A 27,674-nucleotide genomic window follows, 5' to 3' on the forward strand; every position below is an offset into this window, starting at 1 on the left:
TTTATAGCAACAACTGTACAAGTTCCGGTTCACACATATCGATAATTACCATTCGTTAATCTTAACAATAATGGCGGGAGCAACGAAGCTGTTCAGAGCTCACGAACTCCTGGCTTGCGGAGACGAGCCTTTCCCCTCTCGTCGCCCCGTATCGCGTACAATCGATAATGCGCGTCTTTCCAAGGAGACGGGCGAGAGCGCGGCTCGCTACGCGCCAGTAATACGCAGTTTTGTAAAAGTGCCTCGTTAAAAAATCACATTCGTTATCGAACTGGGATATGGATTGCCTCGGGACACGATAGAAATTTTCGCACGCTATTGTCTCATTAACTTTCGGAGGACCTTTTAAAAATATTCATTTCTCTCTTCGCAATAATTTACTAAAATTTCAACAACCGCTGGCAATTTCCTCTCCGTTAGACACTGGACGCCAATTTCTACGAGCCAATTAACCGGTTTCGATACTTTCGCACTACCGTAGTGGAAATACAAACGACTACCTTCCGAGTAGAATTGCAAACGATGTCGCGACGAATGTAACGAATTTCAAGGGTGTCCAACACGGCTGCAATCAGTCAGTAAATGACACATTCAATCGCGCTTTCCGGAAGTCAAGGCGACCCTCTGAAAGTTAAGGCGGATTTGACGAGACTCACGAAAGGAAAAAGAAAAAAATATTTTCAGGTGAACTATACATACCTTCGTCTTAACTAATGTACATTTATACATCTCACTATAAAATAGATTCAGTCGTAATCGATAAACTATACATACGCAGAATAAGGTGCGCTCGTTATCGGGCGCGCGACGAACGAGTCAGACCACTGCCGAAATTGTCCATCGTATATTGTGATAAGACAGGTACCTTCGCTCTTCTTGGTACGAGACACACAGGACGGTATGTAAGTATTTATCTTAAGGACCTTCTAAGAAGAAATTCCGTCGATCTGCGAATTAACGCGAATCAATTGTCTCGCGCTGCACAGCGATTCTTGATACAAGACTTTCTTCATAGAGCTTTGTACACTCTAAATTTTACACCTTTATCAAATTGAAGCTAACAAATTGCAATATCGTAGGCCCGCAACAGAGGCTTCCTAACAAAATGGAATATATAGAATTGATATATCAAACTAATAGTCAACTCAGGTGGCTATCTTCACCAGATTTGGATTGTGTGTGTGACCATCGGGTTCCCTTTAGACTAATAGAGGCATTTTGAACGTAAAGAAATGTGAAGATTAGTATAAACATTTGTTAAGATGGATATAAATTCCCCGAAGTTGCAAAATACAATTTAACAATTGACACAATACGACACTCTTCTGAAATGTTACACTTCCTTCGTAATTTAGCGAAATGGACTTTTGTATCGAGAGTCACTTTTATTTCGACACCAAGCAAGATTTCGTTCCCTCTTTTCCGCTTTTCTGTCTATTGATCGCTGCTCTTAATATTTAATCAATTAATTATTCGACAGGTCGCTGGAATCGCGCGTTAAATCAGTGCGAAAGTACATTCGGTATTTGCGTCAAGGATTTTACTGTGGAAGTCTATGTCTTTTGCTACTTGATACACAGAATAAATACCGTAAGAGATTTTCGCAACAATTTTCAGTACTTAAATCAATCTCGATGAACTAAGTCTGTTTAACCCAGTGAGAATCGCGATTAACAGTACTTTTATGAATCCTATTCTACGCTGTGCCTCTCTTGTGTTAATTCTAGCTTGGCATTGTCGATGGAAAATAATAGAGATGGAAAGCATGTACTGAAAACGAAAATTTGACGTCCCGCGAAAGTCAGAGCGATGCTCGAACGGCATTTTCATCGTGTTTTTGGACGAAGCGTATCTTCCTGCCTTATGATTCTAACGGAACGAATCAATAAATGAAGATGGCGTGGTATATTTAGAGCACTTCAAGATTACCTTACATTGATTTAATGTTCACAATAGCTCTATTCAATATCCCAAGTGAATCAGTTTCATTGAAAGTTCTTGATTCATTAAAGAAAATCAATAATTCACGGTAAATTAAATAGACATGAAATATAAATTAAAAGACATGGAATAAATTTCCGCTTAAGAGAAGGGCATCTCTCCTTCTGATTTTAGGATTGCAACGTTTAGGTTAATTTCATTGTTCTTTTATCAAATTGTAATCCTAAAAGATATAAAACTACAAAGTAAACTCACCCATGGAATGAAGCGGTATAGGTCTGCAATTCTGCCTCGCTCTTATTCCTCGGGAACATTAAAGTTGTCGCTTAGAGTAAACGCTTGTACAAGCTCTATTATCCTCGATATCAGTCGGTATGTGAATCTGATACGAGCTTAAATCCGTTTACTCTTTCAATTATTTTGGTTAGTAGTCTCGATTTCAATCTGGATAGTGGTGTTTTGAAACTGCGTTTTCCAAGTTATGCCTTGCTTGAAAATTATTTCGTTAAATAATACAGCATATTTATATAAACGGAAACAATGTTTTACATGTAACGTACGCTACTCTCTTTCTCTCTTCTCTTTATCTACATCTACCTTCCAGTACCTCAACGTGTAAATTAAGAGGCAACCGGGAAGAAATGAAGGAAACGCATATTATGCAATTGCTCAAATGTTTCTACACTTATCACAGGAATGCAGAACGAACGAATAAAACTGCTGAAAATATTGGATGTCAAGAATGATTTCTCTGTCAAACTTAAGAGACGACATTTGGCTTCTAAATCTCTGCACAATAATACCACAATCGAAATTCACTAATTGTAAATTACATTCACCGCGAATTTTCCAATGATTGGCATTTAACTGTCTTGTGTGCACACAAATTTCGGAATCCCAGCAGACGCTACCCCGAAGCAAATTAGCTGACGAACCTTCTGCCCGGTTCTGCCGACGGCCTAAACGTATCTCTGTCAAAAATATGAGCGGCGCGTCTTACCGGAGTCCTCTAAATCCGCACGTACGGATGGACGCTGATGAGTTCGCGTGCCACGGCAAACCGAGGTCCGGAGAAAAAGGACCTGGAGCTGAACCTGAACGGCGCGTCGTCTCCGTATCGACGAGCGGGCGGCTCTCTCGTATTTACACTCTCCGCCAGGCCGGTTAACGGGAGAGGCAGACGGTTTAGTAAAGGTTCGCGGTTTTCAGCGGCAGCGGGTCTAACAGGTAGGGCGGCAGGGCCGCCGAGAAGGGCCTGGGACTGCAGGAGCCCCAGGTACCGCTGCCGCCGCCGCTGCTTCCCCGGATGTTGGGCGAGCCGTCGCCCGCGCCGTCCACGTTCTTCACGTTCACCAGGCTCTGGTTGCTAATCGGCTTGATCTCGTTCGACGACAGCACGCTGTTGGAGCCGCCGGGCGGCGTCGCCGGACTCCTCGGCGAGCGTCCCTCCGCCTTCACGGTGCCGGTCACGGGGCTGGACGCGCCGCTGTCCGCCCCGAGGCCGCTCTGCGACGTCGACTTCTGCTGGGCCAGTCTCTCCTGTTTGCGAAACTTTGCGCGCCGGTTCTGGAACCAGACCTGCAACACCGGCACAGTGTCCGACGGCGTTAGGCTTCGTTCTTTTCTTCCGCCCTGACGATTTACGAATATATATATATGAATTTTGTTGAAGCTATGAGAGGACGACGACATCCGAATTCATTATTGTGCACATTTCTTCAAAATATAATTGCAGAGGAAAGTCTTTTATTGTGAGATAGGCTTCTAATATGAGATAGCAGGTTTTCAACATAAAAATTTAATCACAAATCTGTATTCACAACGATTACACGATCTAACAATAAATTTTCCACTAAACAGATTTCTTCTGCTAATAAATAATAGATTTCATCAAATACAATATAATAAATACGTCAATATAAATACGTCACGTATTATATATTGTATTATATTCAACGTTTCGACTTAACCATCCTCAGCACAAATTAATATATAGAAAACGATAGAAAGTGTGGAAAATAAAAAAGTAACCTACTAACATGAAATTTGATTAAAATCAGGCCTAGCACACCGCTTGGTTGATTTAATAACGTAATATAAAGCGCGATCTACAAGTGAAGTTAAAATAAGTCTTTTGAGTCAAGCGGTTAGAAAGTGTAGCCATGATTCTACATTTGAAGGCGTGAAGATGTCGTCCCATTATAAAATCAAAACGTCCAACAAGAAAACTTGTCAGGATTAACTACACTCTCGAGTCTAACAATCGAAGTAAATTATTCGTGGAAGACATTGGCAAATAGAGTAATCGACTATTTTCAAATAACGACCTGCTCTTATGAGATCTGTTCGCGAAATAATATATTATAATTGCACTAACATTATTTAGCCACTTGGATGTTATTTCTTCGTTTTATAACTTACTTAAACGGGATTGTAATATAATGACAGCGTTTAGCGAAACTAGATATTGTTGCAATTTAATTTTACTAATACGCGAATAAGATTTCTGTTCAAAATTCACGTGTTTATCGTGTACATATTTATCTCTAATTGCTAGAGAAAAGTCAGAGTCATACGAATTGGTGCTAGCTCCATAATTGATTTGTAAAGCCCGTATCGGACTACGGGCTGAGATTGAGATTAGATTGAAATTTGACCAATCAGAGTAAAATTCACTAAACTTGAGATCAGTAAGCTTTACTCTGATTGGTCAAATTTCAATCTCAATCCGTAGTCAGATACGGAATTTACGAACTACATAAGAAATTTTTGTGCCGGTACAGGAAGGCAGATATCCAGATACGGTCGAAAAATTTATCCACAGTTATTCAGATTATTTTTTAATATACGAGAATGATGACAATTAATTGTCTAGCGAAGTAGAAATGCTTGCTAATTGAAGTCACGCATAGTTATGGTAAGAATATTGATTTCCGATACACAGGACGATTATAAAATCCTTGCGCAGCGTTTAAATTTTCATGGTTTCCGTTCTACATGTATGATAAAATTAATTCGTCAAAAGAATAAAATGAAACTGAAGAAATTAATTTTGATTACATTTATTTTTAGAATTATTCTTTCCCAACATCTCACTGTTACTGTGTATACAAACCGAAATACAATTCTGAAGTTCTACAAATACACCGCAGTTAAAATTAAATACTTCGAGTCACATTAACTACTTTAAACTGCGGATATAGCCCAAAAAAGCGAGAGTTTACTGAATAAATAAACAATAATCCTAACATGTTCCCATAAAAAAAAATGAGATCAATGTAGCGAAAACGGAGGGGATCAAAAATATCGATCCACCTCTTCCAATCTGTTTGTTGAGAAAAAATGTTAACGAATAAATTACTTTTTATGATCATTGAACCTCGCTAAATTGCAATTCAATCTTTAATAGACAATTATTTTGTTTAGAAAAGCAAAAATTACAGAATAAAAGTTTAAAATTGCACGAAGTGCAATCAGTTTTATTTTCGTAGATGTAGAAACATAAATTGCCGTTCAATTTAAAATACGAAATCTTTAATTGCTTTAATCGGTGTGAAATAATTACTAATTTATTCAAAAATGAAAATGGCCGAAAACCTATATGGGGAAATTCAGTCAGGACTCAAGTTTACGATATCTACGAACGGCAAATATTGCGTTTTACGTTTCCCGTCGCGAAACGAGAAATTGTCGCGCGAGGCGCGCGAGAGAGAGAGAGAGAGAGAGAGAGAGCGCCCGGCGCGGCTCGTCAGAGCGAAACGGCGAGGCCGGTCCGTTCGGCGCGCTCGTAATTGGCCCTAGCCGGCCAAATGAAATATTTAACGAATAAAATAAACAGACACCTGCGGTGACCTGCATGTTAAAGTAGCGGATTTATTTGCTTTAGCGTTTATCTGACCGGTGCTGCTGCCGCTCATCCACCCTCTTCCCCTTCGACCCCCTATTACGCCGCTCTGCCCTCCCCCCCCCCTCCCCGCCGCGTCCCCGGCTCCCTTACGGCGCGGCGAACTCCCCTTCAATCTCCGTCCCTCCTCGTCACTCCCTAAACCGTTCGTTCCTCAACGTGCGCGCACGTGAATCCCACCCCCGGATTTTCCAGGGGCGGCTACGTTCAGGGCTCGTAGGACGTAACTGCTCGAGCTGTCGGTTGTTCAAGCTAGGGGAGCCTGCACGGGGGTTAGAAGGGACGCGAGATGGGCGGCGGAGGGTGGCACCGCGACGGCGGCGGTGGCGGCGGCGGCGGCGGCGGAGGCGGCGGCGGGAGGCAGCGGCGGGAGCGCAGGACACCATGATGAACGTGATTGCCCTTTCCGGCTGGCAAACACTGGGGCTATTGGATTTTTATCAGCTGCTACTGCTGCTGCTGCTGCTGCTGCTGCTGCTGCTACTGTCGCTGCCGCTGCCGCTGCCGCTGCTGGTTGTCGCGCGCCGGTTGCGCAACCGGCGTGGCGATTTTTCGCGAAATTTGAACTACGCGACGAACACCCTGAGCCCCCTCGCGCGCTAATTAATCCGAAATTGATTACACCTGGCATCGTGCTTCTTCGTGATCTACCGTTGATTGGAAAAAAGGGAAAAACAACGGCAAGCGAGATGCAAAATCGAGCCTGGCCGGGAAGGACCAATTTAGCCACGATACGTAAATCTTTCGAGAAACGGGGAATTTTTTTTAAATAACGACACAATCGTTAAAAAAATTTTACATGAAGGTCTGGTATTATAATTAATGTGGACTATTAGAGATCTGTGGATCGCCTCGAATTCGATTCGATTCGTTTTCGAATCGAAGAGATTCGAATGCGAGTAATTCGACGATCTTGAATTTCGATTTATCGACGATTCGGCTTCGAATCGATCACTTTTTCCGGGTCTCTTTTATAATGCAATGATAAAATTATGTTTAAAATAAACAGTGTTGACCAAATGATTCAGTGAATCAATTATTAGAAATTACTGATGTACAGTAATTTTCTAGTAATTATTTCTCTTACATTTCTATAAGGGAATGTTTGATTTCTCGTACGGATTTGATCTAAAATTCAAAAAATAGCAGTAAAAAATTGCGGAAGATGCTAGATTTGACTGGCTCTTTGTAGTTTTCCTGTACGAACATAAGACCAGTTCTGCTGTTTAGATTTTTTTTTTTTTACCAAAGTTGTCTCGCGATTATTAACTGCGTCATGAATACGCTGTCCGCGATATGTGCCAAAGACAACGCTAATAATTCGTATTTGGCCACGGACCAAACCTCGAGCAGGTCGTAGCATGTGTGCCGTTGTTTGCCGAAGTGACGGCGACGACGAGGCGAATTAGGGTGAGAGGGCGCGTTTGCGCGCGCGCGCACTCGCGCGTTAATGTTAAACAAATATACCGCGCCAAAATAAAGTGCAACAAGGCATATCGACAGATGTCCGGCACCTTCTGGATAAATATTTAATCATCCCTTTAGACGAGAGCTGTGCGGGAATTCTACCCTCCGCTCTCTTCCGATCATGCGCTTCGATACTGCCTGCGCGCGCGCGGACGCATCTCTCTAGTTTACTTTATTATTTTACCGTCCTTCCACATTTCTGCTATGTATCTTGTTAAGTTTCAAATAGGCGAATTTTGTCTGACGAATATTGAGAAATTGTCCACGCAAACTTCGTTTCCTAATGTCCGTCGATTACGTTGTAAAGCCCGAGTCGAAATTTTGGCCCCATGTTGAACCTTTAAATCTATAATATAGCAGGACCTAAGACAGTAAAAGAGGTCGAACTGCGAGTACAAAATTTACTCCTACTTAAAAACTGAGTCGGAAATTTTTTACTTTTGCCAATTTAGGATCAAAGATGGGATGCTGGAGTCATTCTGCACTTTTGGCACTTTTTGCTCCTAGAACTGTCATTTCGTGAAAACATTTGTAGATTACACAAATGTTTTCGTGAATTGACAGTTCTAGGAGCAAGAGGTGCCAAAAGTGCAGAATCATTCCAACATTCGTGAGTACACAGATCCAATAATGTATTAACATTTTGCATTGGCTTTGCGTTCAAGAGCGTGTTAATTCAGATTGGGCGGAATATTTTCATAGAAGCGGTTCTTTCTATGCTCGATATTGTTTGATCAAGTCGCGACTACATTCGATGCGGTGTTGATGCTGATGATTGAAGTAAATATCGAGGCATTAAGAATTCCACAGAAGCACCGCACGATGGTGCAATTTGTGCTACGCTTATCCGTTTGATTCACCCTACGTTTAGGCCCCGTCGTGATTTTCCCTTCTCGAACCAGTTAACCGCGGATTTCGCTCGGTTGCTTTCTGACCCCGGGCCGATCTAATTTGGTATCGGCAAAATATATTTCGCAATGCGATTAGATCCGCCGATAGAATTTGAACGTACGTGCAAAATTTAGAAGTGGAAAGCATAATTCTGTACTAATCTATAATATACACATACATATGCATATAAACTTCCTAATAAAACTTCAACCTCACATTCAATTACGAAGATATTTGGAGTTTTATGAAAAAAATGGTAAAGATGATACGATTAAATTTTCATAAAAATGAAAACTGTAACTTATACATTTTATAGACGAAAGAAAATGATGCAGAAATTACCCTCATTATAGGCGAAAAATGTAATGTTGTAAATATGTTTCAATATTTTTCATCTTGCAAGTTTTCAATCTCCAACGATTTCAAAGACAAATACATTATTTAATTTTACTGGCTAAGAGACAGTTTTTACAGCAAAGTGAAATGATTTCGTTTCATTATTGAGAGACAAAATTAACTTTATAAAAAAATTAAATCTCTCTGCCTTTCACTCTGTCTCTTTCTTTCTATCATTAAGTTTGGTGTATCTAATTAATTTCTAATGGAGTCATTCCGGCGATAGTACCAATAAAAGTGAATGTCTCTGTGTTACACGGAGCAGGCCGTAATTAAGACTGAGATGGCAGGCTGATGCGCCTTCACCCTAAACTTATTTCCTTAATTGAAAGTCTGAATTGCTGCAGTCCGCATACAATACATATAGCAACACAGAGTACAAGAAAAGTGATTCTATTAAATCTGATTAACTTTGCACATTTTCTCTCCCCCCCCCCCCTCTCTCTCTCTTCACTTTTATCTAGAACAGCTACACATTGACACGGTTTAATGTATCTATAGCATTAAATACCTCGCAAAAATTCGTTTACGTATACATGAAAATAATATTGTCGCGACATTTTAATAAAAATAATTAATAAAAGATCTAAACTGGTGACAGAATCTTTTTTACAATTGAAACAGTCTTTTTGAAAAAGGATCAAATCTAAACTCTCTTTTTGTCTCTTTTAAGGATGGAGACAATTTCCATCAAACATTTCTAACTAAAATAATGCTGCACTTTAGAGCGTAATAAATAATAAGCGTCGAAGAATACGAACAATACGAAAAACGTCATGCAAAAAGTACACCCGTCTTTCTGACAGTAACAGTGATATCGAGCTGTAATAATTGTAGAACGACACGAGATTGTCTGAACGCGCGCGAAATGACGTGGCTGCGAGACGTGACGGAATTATTCTTGGCGGCGCGCATCCTGGTCGTTGCTCCTCTCCTGCTTCCCTTGCCGGCGTCCTTGATGCGTCGTTCCGCCACGGATGATACCCAGCAGGACAGTTTTTAATCACTGTAAGTGGATCTACATAGAGCTCGCAATTACCGGCGCACACTCTGGCATGGGCCCCTTGTGTATCAGCCCAGCCCCGACACCAGCCGCCAGAGCCCGGGCGAATGTTTTCCCCATTTCATCCCTCTGTGCCACCAACTGCAGCAACCCCTCGGCTCCCGGAATCGTCTCTCGTTCCCAGCCCTACGTCCTCCCCCCTCCCTTTGTTCATCTTTTCTATCTCGTTCTCTCCTTCTCCCCCTCTGTTACCATCCCTTAGACATCGCATTCCTCTTCCTCTTATAGTCGCTTCTCATTCTAAGTATTCATTCTTCTTTTATGCCTTTCTCTCTCTCTCTCTCTCTCCCTCTTTTTCTTTCTTACTCGCTACCTTCAAGTCTCACAGTGTGTCTCCTTTTCTCCTTCTCTTATCTTGTTTCTCTCGAAGCCGACTTTCTTTCTGTCTCGTTTTTTACCAGCATCCTTTGGATTTCACCTCTTTTTCTACCTCTTTTAAGATTCTTTCTTGTTCCTAGCGCTCCTTCTCCCTCTCTCTCCATCGTTCGATTTCTCCCCTTCTTCTACTTCCTTCTTTTTCGACTTCTGATCCTGACTCCCGCACTCTCTCGTCCCTCCGAGAACAAACCCTTAATCGTGAGTGTGCTTGCTTCCGTCCTTCATTCCCGCAAGACACAAGGGGACGTCTTGTTTCACTTGACAGCGACGTATCCCACCGAGGGCTGGAAGGAAATTCACGTTGATTTTTCGACTCCCGCCTCGAGGCCTTGAGATTGCCCTGTCCGACTTTTAGCTTCATCCCTCCAACTCAGCTCACTTTAGATGAGCAGGTCGAAGTTCAAGTACCAATCAATTGAACGATGGGAAGATATTTTTATATCTTGATTTCTATCGTTTGTACATGCCGCTTCCACAGTCTTCAGTTTTACCGTTAGCTTGAATATTAATTTTTATTAACTAGTATGATTGTTCTTATTACATCTGTTTTAAATCTTACATTCTTTACTCAATGCAATTATGCTCTGATATTACCTAGTAGAAAGTTACTACTTGTATTTTTAATTCTGAGATAAATAAAATTTCTCTAAGAAATTGGTTAAAAATAAAATTGTACTTGTTTGTTTAGTTGATTCATTCTTTTACTTTATATTAATTTATCCCATATCCTATTTATGTACTGTGTTATACACAAGCATCAATTTGTTATAATTTTATTTATATATAAATAATATATAAATAAATTAAAAAATATATATTATGAAATAAAATTATTTCTTCATTAAATATGTAGTAACATCGTAAGTTATTCAGTAAAAACTACTCACAGTTATAATAGAACTCTATGTTAATATTACTTTTTGGATATTGTGTTTCAAATATATGTAAACGATATACAAATATATCATTTTGAATAATTAACCACTGTTCGTAAAACACTAGTGCTATAAAAGCATTCTCCAATATGCCTCTATCTCGTGTACAAGTACCAAAATAATATTAATATATCCTTTACAAGAACATCGCAATTTTTAGGAACGTATCGAAGCCCCGCTCTTTCAACTTCAATTTTAAGCGGACTTTTCTTTAACGGAATTTGAACAAATTTTTTCACGAACGCCAGTCAATTAATGCTATCGACAAATGTCATTCGCACAGTACCAAATACCACAGCCGATCTTCTCGAAAGCCCGTGTTTTCCGCCCGTTTTGCGCATCGATACGTGCCCGCGGGTGAATATTAATCTCGTTAGCGGCGAAAAACACAACTTCAATCGCCTGTCCCATATCGGAACGCTATTGCCGCCTCGTTCCCTTCGCAATATTACATCCTGTGCACTTGACATCCCAATCTAGAGAGAGGGGAGGGGGGGGGGAGAGAGAGAGAGAGAGAGATATCAGGTTTGGAGCGTATTATGCACAGCTCCGCTGCTCTACTGCATTAATGGAATTGTAATTTATACTGGATGACATGTGACTCAGGGTAGCGAAACGTGCCGCCACGCGACGACCGAAGCGTCGCCGCGTCGTAGTCAATGGGACATGCGGTGTAACGACGTAAGGAACACAATGTACATAAAGTATCGTTCACATAAAACATATCGCAATTGCAATGCAACAATGATGCGACGAGAAATGTTTAATTTATCACAGCCTTCAAATCGTTCGCGTAAACTTCACTGTCTAGTACAGAGGCGAAGATTAATAATTCTTTTTGCCGAGAACACAGTTTTTACATCTGTAAAAAAAATGAGATCCAACCAGTGGACAATTGCATTCGCGCTAGTTATTATTATTTTAATATTGTGAACGGTCTGTTTCTAAGCGCTTGCAAACAAATGTACGCACATATTATTGAGGATTGATACGTTACGACGCCAGGGCAAGTGAAAAATTACGTAGAAAAGTTACAGTTTGTCAATTCAATTACGTCATTACATTAAATCAAGCTTCACTTCAAAATTTATTACTTAAAAAAGTTGAGGAATGCCTTGTTATTAAAAAATTTTCCCTGAAAAGAATTGATATAATTACTTTTCATATTTTCAAAACTGAAATATATTTTGCTGCGTTACTTTTCTGCCTCCCTCTTATTAAATAATTATACTTTAAATATATAACTTGGAACCTGTTCCTTTTATGTATAAAGAAAGAAAGGTCTTGCGCAATTCAATTTTTACATTTTATAAAATACTTTTAAAAGTGAACTCGCGCACGAGGCGATGTGTGTCAGAATGCCTGCAGCGACAAGAATGAACTTGCTGTATGCACGGCCCTTAAATCGACAGGAACAAACTCTCTGCTAATCAGAAACTCGTCCCTTTGTGTGCAGCTTCTGTTGCATGGCATTGGTCCAATCGGGAGGAGATATGGGTCAGTGCTGATTAATCCTGCGCCGCGTTCATCGCCGATAACCAATGTGGAAGATGGAAACGTGGAGCAAGACCCGCAGGTATAATATAATTCAATCGCCGAATGACTCACGACTGCCGTCCCGAAGACAGATGAGTCGAGATCGCCGGTCTTGAGAAACCGTGTATATCACGCGACCAGAATAAAACGTGAAGGGATTCGTGATTCATGGACGGGGCGAATATTTTTTTACCTAAATGCACACTTCATTATGCGTAAAATTGCGCAGACGTTAAAGCTAATAAACACTTCAACTTACAACGCTGTGGAACGAGAATAAGAACGATCGATATTAGCGATCCTGAGAAGTAAGAGAAGAATATTATGCGAGACATTCACCTTTTCATAATATAACCGTAATCTAATAATATATTGGAATGTATAAATAATAATTTCAAAACTACGATCCTCTTTCCTTTTTCTCCGCGCTTGATTAAAAATATAAAAACTGAAAAGATCAGAAACGCGCGGCGTTTCTATTCTTACGGTCTTCTTGAATAGAAGAATGAATCTGCATGAATTTAACACGATTATGACACGACGAGAAAAGGAATGAATGAGAAATTACCATCTATTCTATGTAAAGAAGAAATGTGACGTCATCGTTACATGCTTTTTCGAACAGCAATCAGAGAAATTGAATCTACATGATACTAATTGTCCCATTATGGGTAACAAGTTTCTCTCGTGAAGTGGTTTCAAATACCGCGATCGTTTCTATCGATCAAACTCGCTCCGATATTCGCTTCCATTTAGTGCGAGCAGAACTATTATCCACGAGTGTCAAAACGAGTAACATGTTTTTTAAACGCATCCTCATTCGAAAAATGTTTCTGACAGTGCAAGTAATAATCTCAACGAAAGACAACATGTTAGTGCAGCGTTGCATGCGTGAATACCATGTGCCGAGTTGGTTTATCGATATTGCATAATAAAGGGCATTAATAAAATACTGGCACTAATCCGAGCGAATTTCTCAGACATGGTGTTGCTGGCTCATTTATCCAGTTATTCTTCCTTGTTCACCTTAACGTACTTACGTACGTTCTTATTAGAACGTCATAAAGTCTGAATCAGGCTCATGAGATAAAAATCAATGTAAATAAAAAGGGCCAAGTAGAAAGAGGCAAATATTCTTATTAAATATTCTTCTCAAGCCAAATTTCATTTAATATTGATATAACTTTGATAATTACTGATAACGTTTTGAATTACATAGAATAATTTTCGAGCTATTTATTTCGAAAAAATTTCAGAGTAAAAAGTTATAAAACCGTTTAATAAATATAAGTTATTTAACTGACAAGGTAAGATAACAAATGAAAATGTGCACGGTGTAAAATAATACAAATGCCAGATATTTCTTTTAATAGAAATGTGCCTAAGTCTGTCAAACTGGATCTCGGTGCTCGAAAACATTTTCCCATGAATTTATGTACCTATACATTTTTCCGCTTAGCTAGTCTCAAGCTGAAATAAGAAATTTATATAATTAAGTTAATAATTAATTTAATAATAATGAGCGCATTGAAAACGTTGCAAAGGATTTCTTACGAACAATATCACCTCAACTAGAATACGAATCTGGACCTATTAAGGACAGATGCTTTTTTCCAACTCAACTACTGACATGTATAATACGTGCTTATTAGCATCTTAATAATAAATTGATTATCAATTTAATTACGTGAATTTACTATTCAGTTTGAGACCGCGTTTCAAGACCGACATGCAATTGGCGCGTAGTTTGCCGAGGGAAAATGTGTACATAAATTCACGGAAAAATATTGTAGGCACAAAAATTCAATAAAGACCCAACGCCATATTTTCTATTGTGTTATTCTCATATCGACCGATGATTCCTTACTAGATTTTTCTTGTGCTTTACAGACGGTAAGAAAATATTGTAACAAGCTATTTGATTTCTTAGTGGTCCTAATGCTATTTCGCGTTTAAAGGCTACATTAAAATTTTTATGCTATTTCAGGTATTCGTGTCATATGTTACGGCGACAGTGGTTATTCAATTTCCATAAAGATTTCGAAATTTGCGTTTATGGCACCGATATCGGTTATCGCGATCGTACCTCGATATTTTTTCCAATACTCTACGTCACATCCGTCGAAAGTGTCATTTATACGGAGATACTCTTTTCGCCGTTTTCGGTACCGCGAACGAGCAGTCGATCTTGCGCGCGACGATCAAGTTATAGCCGCTGCATAATGCAACGGATAGTGTTACAAATTCAATCATCTTTTGGATATTTTTATCGACGTCAGCCGCGCCAACGACGAGAGACGGGATATTTCTACGCGGTGTAACACATGCGCGCCGAGAGAATCTCGACTATCAATAGCACGCTGACTTAGTTATGCGCCCCTACCTAACGCTGCCAACTAGAATTCCGATATCCGTTAGAACCGGCCTCTGTTGTTGCAAGGTAATACGATCCAACGCGTTTTACCTCTTCTTAAGGTGCGCGTACCGCCGAGTTTCATGCCATAATCGCGTTCAATCGATTATCGAGCGTATAGCGGCGTTATTTCGTTTTGCGTTATTCCATCGTTGCGAAATTCAATATCTAACATTCACAGAGCTTGGTAAAGAGGTAAGGAAATAATAATAAGCATTGCTAAACTTAATAGACGTCCTAAGGATATAGTAAACTTTGAAGTTTGCTTTTGACGACTGCGCACATACATATTACGAAACTTTTCGGAATGGTTTAGTTATTTGCCAGATTTCGATTGTATTTTCGAGGGAAAACTTTTGTACTCTGTACTGTACACGGAGAGAATTTTCTCTTAAAATTTATTTTGACAATCATGCAATCGTGAGACAACGTGGCACTTCGGAGACTTTTATGAGAGTTTTTTGAAATTTTACCATACATTTTGCTAGTGATTATACTTTGTACACATTTTATTAGTAAAATGTATGGTAAAATAAAAAAAAACTCTCGTAAAGTTCTTCAAAACGCCATGTTGTTCCACGATTACATGATTTTTGAGGTAAATTTTAAAAGAAAATCCTCTCCGTGTACTTATTGAAATCGATTAAGGCTTTGTATGTGAGCTCAATAATTAAATTGAATAATGTGTAATGTGCAATTGTAACATCATTCTTCTTATACAATTAATGTGAAAGTAAGAAAAAATAATAGAGCTACAGACCCATAAAACAATGTAACTTGATTGTTAGCAAGCGCGTTCAAATGAGATTTGAATATGTTGTGTTTGCGCTGCAAAGTTATCATTGACAAATTCGTCAAGCTAAGGAAAATTAAATATTCTACAACCATAACGTCGTAAAAAATGTACTATTACTATTAACTATTACAATCAGTAAATTTAATTAATATTTAATAACATCTCTATTTGTAGTAAATATTCACGCTTCCTTTTATCTCTTTTAGTAATAGTATATTTATACAATAATCAAAATAAATAGCAGCGCCAATATTCGAACACTCGAAAAGTGAATATAGAATGCTCGATTTTAGCGTGTGACTCATCTGTTTTTATATACAATTTACAAATTCAGAACAATCCAGAAGTTTCCGAAATTTGAGCAAAACAACGTTTCAACGAGTACTTTAAAAGTTGAAAAATTAAGCATTTATGTGCTCTGCACGCGATGAAAAATGTTTATGCTAATTCATTATTGTTAGATTTAAGCATCGTCGAGTCGACGCAAGTGTTGCTTTATATTACAAGCTAAGTAAATTTCTAAGTAATAAAAGAACATAGAAATAGCAGCTGATTACGCTATTACGGATAAACGAGGGAAAAGAAATAAACGTAATGAAGCTCTATCGAACACACATCCACGTAAACTCAATTTATATTTCACGCTGAAGAAAAGTAGAGAGATAAGGCGAAGATAATAATAGCAGCTGATTAGGAAGTATCTTAAATGAGATATGAAGACGGAGAAATAATGGTAGATAATGTTGAAGGAAAAGAGTTAACGGAAACATTCCTGCGTAACTTAATTTATACTTCGCGCTAAGTAAAACTATAGATAGCAAGAGAAAATAGGGGTAGTAATGGCAGCCGATTAGGAAGTATCCTGGAAGCAGGATGTGCGGGAGGAAGGGGGGGAGGGGAGGAGGAGGGTGGACGGAGGAAGCCAATGACTCTCGCGATGCGAGAGGGAGGAAATTTTATCGAGCAGCCGCCATCGACGAGATGGAGGGCCGAGAGGGATGAAGGCGCAGGGGGCGCAGGGGTTGAATCGGAGGGTTGGAAGACAGCGGGGGTAGGGTAACTCGCAGTAGCGAACGAACGAATCACGAATGAAGGGACGAGGAAACTCTTGAGGGACCGTACATCCTGTCAGAATGGAGGAGGGCAAAGTCGAGCAGACAAAGGACTTACCCCACCGCGGGAGGATAAACCTCACCAGAGATGGCGGTCGCGCCGCGAACCCGCAAACTACTAGAGTATTAATAGTTATCTCGCGCTTCATTATCGCGCGGTCCTCGTTCATGATACGCGAACACGTCCGACGATGCATAACGCGGCGCAATCGGCACTTAGTTGGGATTAACATTCGTAAGAAGATCTTCCTAGTTGTCTTTGATTGCTTTTGACCTCGGTTAAATCGCCCAAAAAGAGCGCAAATTAAAAAGTCGAATTTAAAAGGAAATCCCTAATGTGCCTCGTAAGAGGAAGAATAGGATAGAAATTATGTAACCATATTAAAAATTTACAAAGAATATAGGTACATAGGAATGAAAGAAGAAGAAATCGTAAAAGAAACAGGAAGAAATAAAAAGGATTTAAATAGATACAGGATATTTAAAAGTATTGAGAAAGTGCACGTGAATCTTCGTACGAATAGAAGAAACTCGTAAAAATAAAATACGCAGGCTTTATGCTGAATATCGGCGTCCCAGAAATGGTTACTCCTCTCACTTCTTAAGATAGACTGAATAGCTTTATTTCCACTTAGAGAGTTCAAAGACCATTGAGAAATATTTTCGATCCGCGATTTTTCAATGGACCAAATAATGAACTTCAATATTAGCAAAATAATTAAGCAAAGACCAGCTTCCTTTCAATATTCACACATTTCCCTAATATCTTATTAAATCTAATGTTTCACAAGTAAAAAGTTGCAGATCATAGACGAGTATTAAGATACGAATGGTCAAGCACATATATTTCGCTTGCCTTAACCTTGGATAATAAAACTCTATACGTAACTTGGGATTTTCCTAGCGTTGCTTAACATACCAAGATACTAAAAATATGTAAAACACCACAAAAGATTACGAAAATATAAGAAAACATAAAAATACGTTTAAAAGGAAAGATAAATCAAACTATGCTAGATATAATAATATTCAAACAAAATCTATTATCAATTTGTAAATTACGTAAATGTGAAATTGTATTATCTAATCTCGTTTTTATTTATGGCGATGCTATTTTTAGCGGCGTTCCTTTATTACTCGAGTTGATTCATGTTATATTTATTAAAGAAGGGAGGAAGACAATTGGAATAACATTTTTATAAATAATTATGTTACCGATTAATATTAATCAAGTATTAGTTCACCATGTATGTACATATAATTTTTTATAATTAAGATTATTACGTTACTAATAAATACGCGTCGGTTTTAGGAAATTATTAAAGACGAGGACGATATTTCACGAGGAAGAAAATGTTAAGTTGGATTGAAATGTAGAAACAACCAAAACTGTACATAGATTTTCATATCCCGATCAACACGGCTGCAATGATTCGAATTGTAGGGTCAAGGGGTTAACGGCAGCTTAAGTAACTTGCCGTCGCCAAGATAATCGCGCTCATCGTGCAAAAGTGGATTATACGCGTTGGAATATCAAATCGTCGCCGCAAATAGCGAGTGATTTGGTACCGCAGTCGTCGAATCGCCATCCCTAATCTCTTCGTGTAATAATATCGTGATCGTCGATGGCGAACGTTATATTAATCCGTGCCTATGTCTCAGAGATAAGATTAAATTTATTGCTCCCTCCTCCAAGCCCCAAAACCAATGAAATCGTCCGCACTTCTCGTCCGCGCGAGATAATCTGAATGAAATTCGTCGAGGAGATACTTCGGCGGCACTAAGTGATGCACGTCAGTCGGGAAGTCTAACTTTAGGACCCGTTAGCGTCTGGGGAACCGTCTAATCGCGTTACCGTACATGTACCTCACCTGTCCTTCCCGCGACACCTGCGTCTTAGCGCGAGCAGGTAATGTCATGGATGTGTACGAGAAGCGAGTATAAGGAAATCGGCGAAGAACCTGTGACAGATAGCTCCCGATCTTAGCGTGCTCTTAAGAGAGATCGTGTAAATTTATCTCATATGAAACGTAACCGATCTTATTATACGGTATAGCCGACGAAAATGGCGATTGTCCTGTCACAATGTTGATCTCCAAACTATGTACAAGGTGATCAACAAAGCTCGTATGATGCAAAGAAATAAAAAGAATTCTTCGGCCAATTTCGTACGAATAATTCAATAATTTGACGACTTGCTTTTCAGTTGATTTTGAGTTTTCGCTTAGAATAAACATTGCGATTAAACTGAATAAGTATGTTTCATATAACATGCCTGTTTAATATTTTCAGTTAATAATGGAAATTGCACGATTGGAAAATATAGTCTTTAAGTCAACTTTTAAGAAAGAAATAACTGGAAATATTTTAAAGAGATTTTTAAGATTGTTTCAGTACTTTGTAAACACTCAACATATCATACAAATAGATTTTGATTATGTATAATGATCCGAAAATGGTGGAAATCAAATCGCACAAAATATGAACAATTTTCCCGGACTCAGGTGTCACGCTCAAGAATATTTAGCATGTTTCTTCTTCAATTAAGTAGTAAAGTAAATTGGGAATTGCCGTCGTACGTCTCGTTCTGTGCAAATCCGAATTGTTAAAACCGAATTTCCAAGAAATGTTACATTGTTACTCGTCTTAGCAACGAAAAAAAAAATAATACACAAGCGCAATTTCATACGTACAAGAAATAATTTTACAATGACGTTTGCACGTACAATTCTTAAGTCGTTTATCTTTTGTTCATGATAATCCGTCATGCGTATTAGACAGTATAATCCATCAGCTTGCGACTTGCAGGTAGTCATGAAAACGAAAATGGAGTCTGTAATGTAATTACACTACACTCCTGCGAACTCACCCTCAACTTTCCGTCAACAACCCTCTCTTTGCGCAGATGAAGCAAATTGCGCGATATGTGTGTGTGTGTGTGTGTGTAATGCAAAATTTTATATATAATTCAAGAAAGAAAATATGTTCTTTTCTTATAACAGCTATACAAAATTATTTCGAATCTTACATTATTGCACATGTTATTGCACAAATGTTCAGTTCTTAATTTGGTTTTATATTGAATGTACTATATTAAATATTCTATATTAAATTAGTTCTATATTAAATGTTCTGTATTAGCGCTATTGGACTTTTATAAAAAATATCACATTCAATGTACATAATTGTACAATATTGACGAGCAAGTATTATTTTCCTCTCATGTTGCCTCTCGTGAGGCAATTCGATAATTAAATTCAAACTTATGCGGAAATTGCTAATTAAAAATTTTATAAAAAGAATTCATTACGGAAAAACAAAGGGCAGACTAACCTGCACTCTAGCTTCCGTCAGATCGATCTTCATAGCGATTTCTTCTCTGGTGTAAATGTCTGGATAATGCGTCTCCTGAAATGCACGTTCCAATTCTTTCAGCTGGGCTGACGTAAATGTCGTTCGTATCCGACGTTGTTTTCTCTTCTCCGCGAGGCCGTCATGCCCTGAGTAAGCTTTATATCCCAAACCGCCTGGAAATTAGAAACGCGCAGAACATTAGTAGAAATAAAAATAATGGTCGCAATGTAATGATAAAAAGAACGCAATATCTGAATTACGAGCCTTCGTTCACTGTGCAATTAAAATAACTATAATAATGCGGTAAAATGTATTATAATAAATTAACATAACGCAAAACACATTGAAGAAAATACGAATCTTTAACTTCCCGCATTATAAACATCACACTCAAAAAAATATCTTACTAAGATAGATTTCTAGGTGTCGCAACATAAATTTACCGCTACTTTGTGTTAGAAAATTGTGGCCTGCAAAATTTATAGCAGCAACATTCTAGTAATACCTTCTGGAAAGTTTGAGTTTCATGGCTAAATATTAATCATTCATTAATCATTAGATAAAAATGAATTTTGATACCATAGCTAGAACAATCTTTGTAAGGAATGTAACTATTTATGTACCGCAATCAAACATTATAATAGATGGGAGTCACAGAAAGACTTTCTTCCTAACCCTGGCCAACAATTAAGACAGAAATTCTGTTTCTGTTATTTAAATCGATTAAGTACAAAACATATGCGATTTCGCAGTATTGGCCTGCACTCATTTATATATCTCAGTGACTTTTTCATACCTAGAAAATAGTTGCTGCAGTTGCAAAATATTCGTTTGAGTGCGGAAGAATAATCTTTACATATGTACATTAAAAAATTAAGTAGCTACAATATGAGTAATCATACCTAAAACTGTAAATGTAAAGTTTATGGCGGGAATATGTATTGTACTTCCAATTATTTGTTTAATACGGGTACAAAATTTTATCAGCAGAATAAACAGAGAGGAATTAACTAATTTCCTGCCATAACATTTGTTGTATCCCCACATGCATCTTCATTCTCGAAAAAATATATATACTTTTATGCGCGTTAAAATTGTAATTATGTAAAAAATGCGTGTCGACCTTTACGGAAAAGCGACGAGATAATTACTACAAAATTACTGTATATCGGTAATTTCTAATGATTCAATTATACGATTAATTTGCTAGTAATTATTTTGTTGCTTTTTCGTAAAGGAAAATAACAAAATGTTCACGTTTCTAGAAACGAGTGGTTTAACTTTGTAAAAGCGATGAACAATCATACTGAAGATTATCCGAAGGCTTTTACTTTGTACGATATCACCTCTGATATCTTGATGTCCTTACGTCAGGGAGAGAATTTCGCTGTGGTACTGCTTTATAATTCTAGCTCTTCCAGCGAATTCATAAAACGTTAATTGAGGCATGACAGATACTACGTTGCATAATACATCCTCGTGACATTCTTGCGCGCACCACGTCGAAACAACATGTGTGATGTTGAATTCAATCGAGATCAATTATCAACTAGGGCGCAGGGAGCTTAGCTCCCTGCTCGTGTGTGACATGTTTAGCCCCTTCTAAATCGTCGGAACAAACATAACAAAGCGTCGCACGTTCATAGACCGACGGATTGACGCGAGGATAAAGGAGCTCTTGTTAAGCCATGTTACAGTCGGAATTATGAATTATTTATTACGAACGGTGTTGAGATCTTAATATACGATAACGTGTAGACATTAATATATAATTAATAGTACACATTATTTATTAACTTTGATTTATAAACTCGTCCGTTTAAAATGACACGAAGGAACATAAAATTGCAAATTAACTATTTTAATTAAATGAACAATAAGACGAATTACAACGGATATTTAATAAGACACCGCTTTATTTATTAAATAATTAGATGTAATGTGACGGCAATGTAAGTTTAACTCTTCAGTTGTAAGTTTCTTGCATACAGCGTGTTATGTGTATTTTATAGATTGCGATTATTTTTATATATGTAAATAGATACAAAAAATATGTGGCTTTTTATGAAATTATACAAACTATGTCCATATTACATATTACTTTACTAGTAAACCAATTCTCTAAATTTATACCGTCAATTTTTGTTGAAAAAATTTCAGAAGTATTACAAATGTCTCAACAATTTCATTCTTCGTAAGAGCTTTGCTTGATTAAATGTCGAATCAAACTTCTGAGTAAAATTGTCTCGAAGTTTAAACGAGGATTGAAGTTTGAATATCTATTTGCGTAACTTTCAATACGAGGAAAGCCTTTCACTTGTAGTTGTTCCAAAACCAAGTCATTCCAAAAACTAGCGACGACTAATCATTCATGAAAGAATAAACGCTCGTTGAAAAATTTAATATTAAAATGTAATGCGGTAGAACGAATTAGTTCCAAATATAGCCAATTATCGAAAAACATAAGAAATAGCCACGCATGAGATTCTTCCTTCTACACGGAGAAAATGTTCTTTTAAAATTTATCCTGGAAAATCAAGTAATCGTGGGACAACATAGCATTTCGAGAAACTTGATGAAAGTTTTTTGAAATTTTACCATACATTTCACTAGTATACTAAGTGTAATTACTAGTAAAAAGAGAGAAAGTATGGTAAAGTTTTTAAAAAATTCTTCGAAACACCGTGTTGTCCTACGATTACATGACTTTCAGGATAAATTTGAAGAGAAAATTCTCTTCATGTACCGGATAAAGCATTCGAATTTTTGATTCCATTGTAACAATTACAGATTCAATATTCAACAACTGCTTCATAATTCGGAGATTACCCGTAAGGTATGCTAAGCGAAAGTGATGATTGAACACTTGAAAGAAACGCTGTAACGTTACTCACTCTGAAGATTGATGGCCGACGGGAAGATGGAGGCGGCGTGCCGATGGACTTCCTGGGACCTGGCAGCCATTACGGAGCAGGGGGTCGAGTGGGCCCCGTGGTGCGTGTGAGCATGGGGGTGCGTGGTGTGATGGGCCGCGAGCGGCGTGCCGCCAGCCGCGGCGCCGGCGGCAGCGGCCGCGTTGCCGGGGTAGCCGGCGGCCCGTGCCGCGGTGTAACGATAGGCCGCCTGGCTCATCTGCGAGCACGAGCTCAGGTCTCCGTAACTACACTGCATCTCGCCGGCGGCCAAGGCGCAGCTGGAGGCCTCGAAGCCGGCCGCTGCCGCGGCCGCGGCCTGATTCAGATACGAATAGTCCATGATGCCGCCGGCCTGGCCGCAGGTAAATCCACTTTGCGTCAGTCTGCTGGCACTTGGTACTTGGAGAGTCGTTTCTTCGCACTCCGGCGAGAGCCTTTGAATGACACGCACTCGAAAAAATCGACGGCAGGCCGTTGAGAGTCACGACGTCTAACACATTGGTATTGTCCGGGGGACAGGTACAACGCGTCCCTTGCAAACTTTACGTTAAAAAAAAAAGACACTCGCTGCGCGGAAACGTGGAAGCGTGATGACGAGCGTGATGACGTGAGATTTAGAGGGGGCACGTAACAAGCGCGGCCTGTCCGGGCCCGTTCGTACCCGCGCTCTTGGGCCCGCTCGTCCGCGGGTAAGACCCGGGTAGACGCGAGCGGTAGGAGCGGCACGCCGCTCTCTCGTCGGCGACGACGCTTCAGCGAGACCGGGAACCGCGCCGGGCCGCCGGTTGGGCTCCTCGATAGCGGCTTATGATGCGTAATCGGATCAGCGATATCAAATTATTGCGATTACACCGCGGATAGGAAGAAGTTTTCCGGCCCGCTTAAGAGCGCCCCGTACGACCGACTGGTGGGTCTCCTCAAAATCAAATGATAAGCTTAATTCAATAACCGCCGGTGCCGCGGGTAGGAGCGTGGGTGTGGCTGCAGTTGACTCGCAGGGGTTGAGTTTCGTGGGGGGCTCGCCGTGCGGAAGCTGATTCGCCGCCGGCCGAGCCATCCCTGTGACGAGAACGGGGGTTGAAACGCCGCCCCGCGTCGGTAACGCCGACTTCCACCCCTCTCGAGATTTACGCGGGACCACCCCCGGGTTGCAGACCAGACAACCCTCTTCCCCAAACGGCCATCAGCCCGAATGAGTGCTATCATTCGATGACGCGCCCCTCCGGCCGCCCCACCTTCGGCACTACGATCGATCCCACGCAGAGACGCCGACGACGCCGAGGACGCCGCTGCGTCCTGGCCGCACCAGTGGACGCGAGGAGCCTGCAGGAGGCTGCGTCGCGTCCCGTAACGCGGCGAAGATCCGAGGAGCTGTTTACATCTTGCCGTGCCGTGCCGTGCCGTGCCAAGGATATCACGCAGGCCGAATTATTCGCGTCGCGCGTCGACGCTGAAACGCCTCAACTGGTCATACCCTGATCCCGACGCTAAATATTAAATCAAAGAAACAGAAAGGGAGCACGAGATAGGAAGAAAAAAAATGTAATATAGTTTCTTAACAGATTTGTTGAATGTGAATCAAAATCCATCTTTTAACACAAATTTAATCTACGCAATAATTACCAAAAGCAAGTTTCCTCTCATCTCTGTCAAGCAGCAGCATTGCATCAAATAGGATTCATTTTATATGTTTCATTTTTATCAGAATGATTGGAGGATTCTTCTAAGATACCAACAGTATTATTCAGATGAAAAAATGTAGCAATGATGAAAATCTTAAAAGCGACTTACAAATTGTTTTTAAAATAAAAATGTAAAGAATGTTATTCACATAAAATATGTTTAAGAACAGGCGCTATTGAGAAAAACAATTACTATCTGTATTAAACGTGTGTTAAAAGAGTGATTTCTTTAACACATTTAATAAAAATTGTTAAAAAACAATGTTATTTTCTCCTAACATTTTCCATTATGAATGGAAGATGGTATAACTTTGGTGACAGCAAAGCATTCTACGTTTTAGATAATCTTAAAGTTTTAAATTAAATGTAATGATTGACGCATATTTTATCATGTCTGTCGAATGCAGAATTAGGTTCACTAAAATTATGCAGTTTCTTGTATTATTAGTGACAGAAATTGTGGAGAAAAAATCAAATTTTTTAGTAATAAAATCGATCTGAGGGACTTTCGTTTATATATAAAGTGGAAAACTATTTATGTAAACTATTCAGCCGTCCTAATGTTCAAATTCTGTCAAATAATATTTTTGATATGTCACTTCTTATCGCACCAATTTATTAATGCACAAGACAGAAATTAAGGATTGAATAAATCCCCAGAAATATCAGTGAACGTTGCAAATAAAAAGTAAGATGAAGCGAAATAGATCAATAGTAACCGTTTCATATAAAAAATGTATGTAGCAAAAATAAATTCGACACTTTTTTACTGAAAATTTTTCGTTAAGCGGCTTTCTATTACTTTGATACGTTTATCATTTGTTCTTTCAATTAGTAGAATAAAATGGACCGGAAAGTACAGGTTGCAATATTCGACAACAGTGCTATCGTGTCATCTTCTTAGATGTTACGATATTAATTCAAATTAATTAAGGATACAATCACATATTGTATAAATCTTCTCCAAATTTCTCCACAATCATATGTTTTACTAATCTCGGTTAACGATTATTATTTGAACTCAATTTCACGTTGAAACTATTCATATCAACGTTTGCCAAATTATCATAATCATCCCTTACGATTCTCACGAAAAAGTAACGAAATAATTACTAGAAAATTACTGTATACCGGTAATTGAATCATTAGAAATTACTGATGTACAGTAATTTTCTAGTAATTAACTCGTTGCTTTTCCGTAAGGGATACTGCGTGATTTTTTTTGGAAAATTATGTATAAATTTATTGCTTTTCACTATCACAAATATCCTACGATATCTTCAATAATTTCGAGCTTTACCCTTGCAGAAATTTTATGAGAATTTTGAGAGTTAAGTTACATAAAGTTTAAGTTCAAAAATAAAAAGTGGCGTCAAATATTATTATTATTCCCACCCGATTTGCGTGAAGAAACTCAAAATTCACCGAATACAATCTATTCATTATAATTTTGAGCTACACCGCATGTTTTTTATATCTCGCGCGAGCTAAGGCACCCTAGCATCCGAACGAATTGAAAATTTCTCACGTCCTTCGCGCGGCACGAGTGAGACAGTAGAGGAGCAAGGAAAAATATGATTTATTTCGACCTAGAGAAACAATTTTCACGAGCATGGCACGGCGGTGCGCATCGGTCGACCAGCTCCTGTGCGACATTTGTTTTGCACTTGTTCTCACGAGACACAAAGAGAGAGAGAAAGAGAGAGGGATAGAGTGCCACGATGAGAGCAGTCGCGGTGTTCCACCCTCTTTCCTAAATCTTATCCCAGGGGAATCCCGTTCCCGGCACGCGGAACGTGTGTCGCACGCTGCCACCGTGCACATCTCCGGGCGACGCATACAAGCAAACGCTACATAGGCGTATCCTTTTGAATAAATCCTGTGTATAATGAACGGGACGTCGCGTCGATGCCGGAAGCGCGGCCTCTTCGTTGGCAAATAAATTAATTCACGTAGAAACGTGCGACTTGGAAATACACTTTGAAATATTATATATAAATCGAATTTATACAATAAAATCGAAAGAAATGTTTCATTAAGGTGAATAATGCATTAATAAATTATTAAATCAGAAAAGTGCAAAGAAATGCATTTTTCTCAAGAACAAATTAACTATTATTTCACTAGATAAATAATGCTCGACATTTCGCGTAAACGAATAATTATAACTGTAAAAGATACATCTATAATGCACGTATTTACTTCTTTTTCGACCTAAAAAATTATCCAAATTTCGACACATTTAATTGAAGACAATAAAATTTTATAATTTCCTAATTTTCTAAAGGAAAACGCATACTTTCGCTCTCAGAATTACGCCATTGCTCGCTGAAAGAGCAACGCGTACACGAGAGATGTGTATGTCTTTGATATCAATACGCACGAACGTGTCGGTCTCTCCCCTTGGCGGTCTGATACATATGTCCTTGATTTGTCCGGAGAATAATATTCTCTCCTGCAAAGTTGATTAAATATTGGTTAGTGATCTCGGACACCCTCCGTGGCCCCAGCATCGCCTTTCGGCCCCGCGAAGACCCGCAGGAATACAATTTAATATTTCCGCGCCTGAAAACGCAGCGGGCGATCATTTTTCTTTCATGCGAGCTGGGTACATCGGGAATTAACGATTTTTCCACGGGTCTCTGAGGGAAACCTGTATAAACGGTATTTCACAGTTCAAGTGGTATAAGTCGACATTAAGATGCTTCAATCTGACAATATAATGAGTGGAGATAGAAACGTTCCACAATCATCTCGTTTTAGATGAAAATATTGAGGCGTACTCTTTCTGAAATACATCATAAAAACATATAAATATTTCGAAATTTTTAAGGCAAACTCCACTATTTTATAAGAAAAAAGAATTAGTTTTAAAAATGCATTTAAACAAA

At 39.0% G+C, this 27,674-nt stretch overlaps 1 protein-coding gene across 1 annotated transcript; it reads right to left on the bottom strand.

Annotated features, from left to right (window-relative positions):
• Window positions 1-3,035: 3,035 nt before the first annotated feature.
• LOC105562257 (paired mesoderm homeobox protein 2A-like) lies at window positions 3,036-23,792 on the bottom strand. Its single transcript, XM_012012964.1, has 3 exons — window positions 23,081-23,792; window positions 20,166-20,359; window positions 3,036-3,519 (listed from the first exon to the last, which is right to left on the bottom strand). The coding sequence occupies exons 1-3, from the start codon at window positions 23,439-23,441 to the stop codon at window positions 3,127-3,129; spliced, it is 948 nt and encodes a 315-aa protein (XP_011868354.1). The 5' UTR covers window positions 23,442-23,792; the 3' UTR covers window positions 3,036-3,126.
• Between the last annotated feature and the right edge of the window lie 3,882 nt (window positions 23,793-27,674).

The sequence above is a fragment of the Vollenhovia emeryi genome, unplaced genomic scaffold, assembly GCF_000949405.1.
Source record: "Vollenhovia emeryi isolate VEMERY1.0 unplaced genomic scaffold, V.emery_V1.0 DF939192.1, whole genome shotgun sequence".
NCBI lineage: Eukaryota > Metazoa > Arthropoda > Insecta > Hymenoptera > Formicidae > Vollenhovia > Vollenhovia emeryi.

Bases quoted from the DNA above. Each gene is read 5' to 3' on its own strand.
- LOC105562257 (XM_012012964.1), bottom strand. From the start codon at position 23,441: ATGGACTATTCGTATCTGAATCAGGCCGCGGCCGCGGCAGCGGCCGGC. The intron at 20,360-23,080 runs GTGAGTAACGTT...TCTAATTTCCAG, and splicing joins GTCGGCCATCAATCTTCAGA to GCGGTTTGGGATATAAAGCT. The intron at 3,520-20,165 runs GTTAGTCTGCCC...CCGGTGTTGCAG, and splicing joins TGACGGAAGCTAGAGTGCAG to GTCTGGTTCCAGAACCGGCG.